Source organism: Andrographis paniculata, unplaced genomic scaffold (genome assembly GCF_009805555.1).
Source record: "Andrographis paniculata isolate CXL003 unplaced genomic scaffold, ASM980555v1 Contig52END, whole genome shotgun sequence".
In the NCBI taxonomy this organism is placed as follows: domain Eukaryota; kingdom Viridiplantae; phylum Streptophyta; class Magnoliopsida; order Lamiales; family Acanthaceae; genus Andrographis; species Andrographis paniculata.
In genome coordinates this window covers 1,180,924-1,183,836 of record NW_026137587.1, presented here as the reverse complement: position 1 = coordinate 1,183,836, position 2,913 = coordinate 1,180,924, and the positions used below count along the sequence as shown (strand labels likewise).

The 2,913-nt window shown below is 31.4% G+C and overlaps 1 protein-coding gene across 2 annotated transcripts; it reads right to left on the bottom strand.

The window, feature by feature from the left end:
* Positions 1–515: 515 nt before the first annotated feature.
* Positions 516–2,063, bottom strand: LOC127254764 (NAC domain-containing protein 83-like). Of its 2 annotated transcripts, none has more exons than XM_051280035.1 (3): positions 1,792–2,063; positions 1,031–1,389; positions 516–945 (listed from the first exon to the last, which is right to left on the bottom strand). In XM_051280035.1, exons 1-3 carry the CDS (start codon positions 1,985–1,987, stop codon positions 739–741), a joined length of 762 nt encoding a protein of 253 aa, XP_051135992.1. In that variant the 5' UTR covers positions 1,988–2,063; the 3' UTR covers positions 516–738. The 2 variants fall into 2 exon arrangements, with proteins under 2 accessions (XP_051135992.1, XP_051135993.1); XM_051280036.1 differs by having other exon boundaries at positions 770–965.
* Positions 2,064–2,913: the final 850 nt, after the last annotated feature.

The following is a 2,913-nucleotide window of genomic DNA, read 5'->3' as shown; positions in this document are numbered from 1 at the left end:
AATTAAAAATTGCATTGATTAATTAAGATATGGTTAAACGGCACTATGAAAGCCAAGGAAATTGGAGACTGCAAATAAAAGTGTAAAAAAAGACCAATTATTTACAAATTCAGTTGGATTTAACTTGTTTGTTAAGTTAAATTAGCCGATCATGAATATAGATTTTAACTCGTTATGTTCATGAATGAACTCCAACATGTTTTTGTAAACCTTCCATAGTGTTTTTTTAAAAAAATTAAATTAGTTTCTTTGTATTTACTTTTGATTTGGTTACACAAATTTGTTAGTAAATAATCATTTCTATTAATTGAAGTTAAACTTGTAAATTATATAAAATAAAAATCTCTTAACGATTCATGTCACCCTGAACATGAAAAAATTATGAAACGAGCCCAACTCCAAATAAATATTTGAGGTCGAGTTTTTTAGCAAACAAACACAAGTTGAGCTCATAATGTGAAAATTTCAGCTCGATTCAGTTCATTAATTAGCAGCTCCAAATGCAAGAGAAAGACTTGAAAGAATTAATGATAGTTCCTCCTTTATTGCAATTCATAGAACAAATCAATTTAAATGCAGCTCTTAGAACACTCATAATTCTCTCTTACTACCTAGCTAAGACAATTATCCATAATGTATAGCTACATTGAATAATATTGAAGCATGAAGAAATAAAAAAAAAAGGCATGAAAAGGGAGAACACCCTATTGGGCAGTGATATGATTGTCCCTTCATATATTAGTTTGTGTCCGACGAGACTTCACTGATAGAGCTTCGATCCGAGGATGGTGACGAAGAAGCAGTCGAAGAAGATTCAGATTCAGATTGAGTGTCCTCATCACTAATAATCGACTCTTGTGGGTAAACCTTATCTGATTTATTAGTGATCTTGTTCTTCAGATGTAGGTGGCACAACACCCAATTCCCTCTCCGGATAATCGAGCTCTGTACACATGCACCATGAACTACTTACGACGAAATATTATTTTCATTACAGCTCTGTAATGAATTAAATGTGATAATGTAGTACCTGAGAAGTAGGTGTGATCTTGATGTTGTTGTTTTTGTTTTGGGAATGAATTAGGGCAATATGGTACATATGCATGATCCAATTTGTCGGGATAGCTCGATATCTATCATTCTTCTGCTTAATAACCTTGTAGAACACTAAAGTCCTTTTGATCCCCACAAGCTGCATAGGCATAGACATCCTTAAACTACTACATTTCGAGCACACAATAGGTTTGTCGTATCCAACGTTGTCCTTCCAAAAACCATTGCGTCCACTTAATATTGTACATCTCCTGCGTCTCCTCATCATTGTCGTCATCGTCTTCATAGTGCAAAAGAAGTACCTCTCTTGATCCCTTGATGATGAAGTGTCGCCGCCTGTGCCGAGAAAAGACAAGACAAGATCGAATCCTTAGAAAAAAATTGATGAAATATTTTTTTCTCTAACTTAAGGTTTGTTTACTCAAATAAATTTTTTTACCAATACCGTTCTCATTATGCGTAAAATTTATATTTATTCTCTCATAAAATTTCAATATTCAATAAAAAAAAATAGTAACTGACACAATTCTCTATACTCTATATATAATATATATATATACATGTGTGTCAAAAGAAAACACTAAACAAACACACCCTTAAACCTTGTTACGATATATTTGGAAAATATATTTATATATACTGCAATTGTAGTATTTGTATTGTTTTAGAAGTTTGTATGATTTCTGATTTATCTAAATGATCGATATTAGAGAATTTCAGTATCACATTCCAACATACCTGCGGGAGGAAGATCGCTTAAGGTGAAAGGATCGATTTCAGGAATGACACAAGGCGGCGAGGGATGCGAAAATGTCTTGGAAGCCAAGTATTGGAAGACAATCTCCTCATCCGTCGGCTCGAACCGAAGTCCCGGAGGAAGATTATTAAGCTTGCACTCTCCATTCTCTCCCACAAACTTGAACAGCTTCTCCATCTACTTCAAATCTCTATCTATGTATATATGTTTGTATGTATATATATATATATATCTATGGAGAGGCAGTTGACTTGTAGATATATGCATTCACATATATGATATCAATATCAAAGTCTTTATATAGTCGTAGCTGTAGAATTAATTAATTAATTAATATGGAGTCCACTTATTTTATTACCTGTATATTATATATATATATATATATGTATGTATATGTCTCCCTTTAATTAACTTTGTAGAGGCGCGCATGCTCCCGGAGATTGTATTAAGTAATATGCCTTTGCTGCCTAACCTTTTACTTTTTCAAGAATTAAAAAATAAAAATAAAAATAAAAAAGTAATTACTTCATTGTATACGAAGAAGCATCTTCAAATGAAAATGGGATCATATCTATATAAATGCTAAAGAAAGTGACACTAAACTAATTACTAATAATCCCTCGGTCCATAAAATAAAATCTGTATTCATTTAAATTGAACATGAATTTTAATAAAAATATTACTCGTCCCTCCGTCCCACATACCGTGTCTGCTACACTGTAGACACGGTATTTTAGGAGTGTAGTTAGTAGATAATTAAGAATGTATTGGTAAAAATAATTATCTTATAATATAAATAATTATAAATTAAGATTAAGATAACTAATTAGTTTAATTAAAATTTAAAAAAAAAATTAAAAATTTAAAATAGATTAAAGTGTATAATCATTTTCCAAAAAAGGAAAGTGACATAACATATGGGACGGACAAAAACGGCAATGTGAACATGGTATGTGGGACGGAGGGAGTATTATATTGGTTATTGCGCTATAAAGTAAAAATGTATATATATATATATATATGATGACATGGAATCCAATAACAGCTACTCTTCAAGTGAGTTCTAGCTAATTAAATCATCGACCGAACATAATATAAGTTGT

Bases quoted from the DNA above. Each gene is read 5' to 3' on its own strand.
- LOC127254764 (XM_051280035.1), bottom strand. From the start codon at position 1,987: ATGGAGAAGCTGTTCAAGTTTGTGGGAGAGAATGGAGAGTGCAAGCTT. The intron at 1,390-1,791 runs GTATGTTGGAAT...TTCTCGGCACAG, and splicing joins AAGCGATCTTCCTCCCGCAG to GCGGCGACACTTCATCATCA. The intron at 946-1,030 runs GTACTACATTAT...GCATGTGTACAG, and splicing joins AGATCACACCTACTTCTCAG to AGCTCGATTATCCGGAGAGG.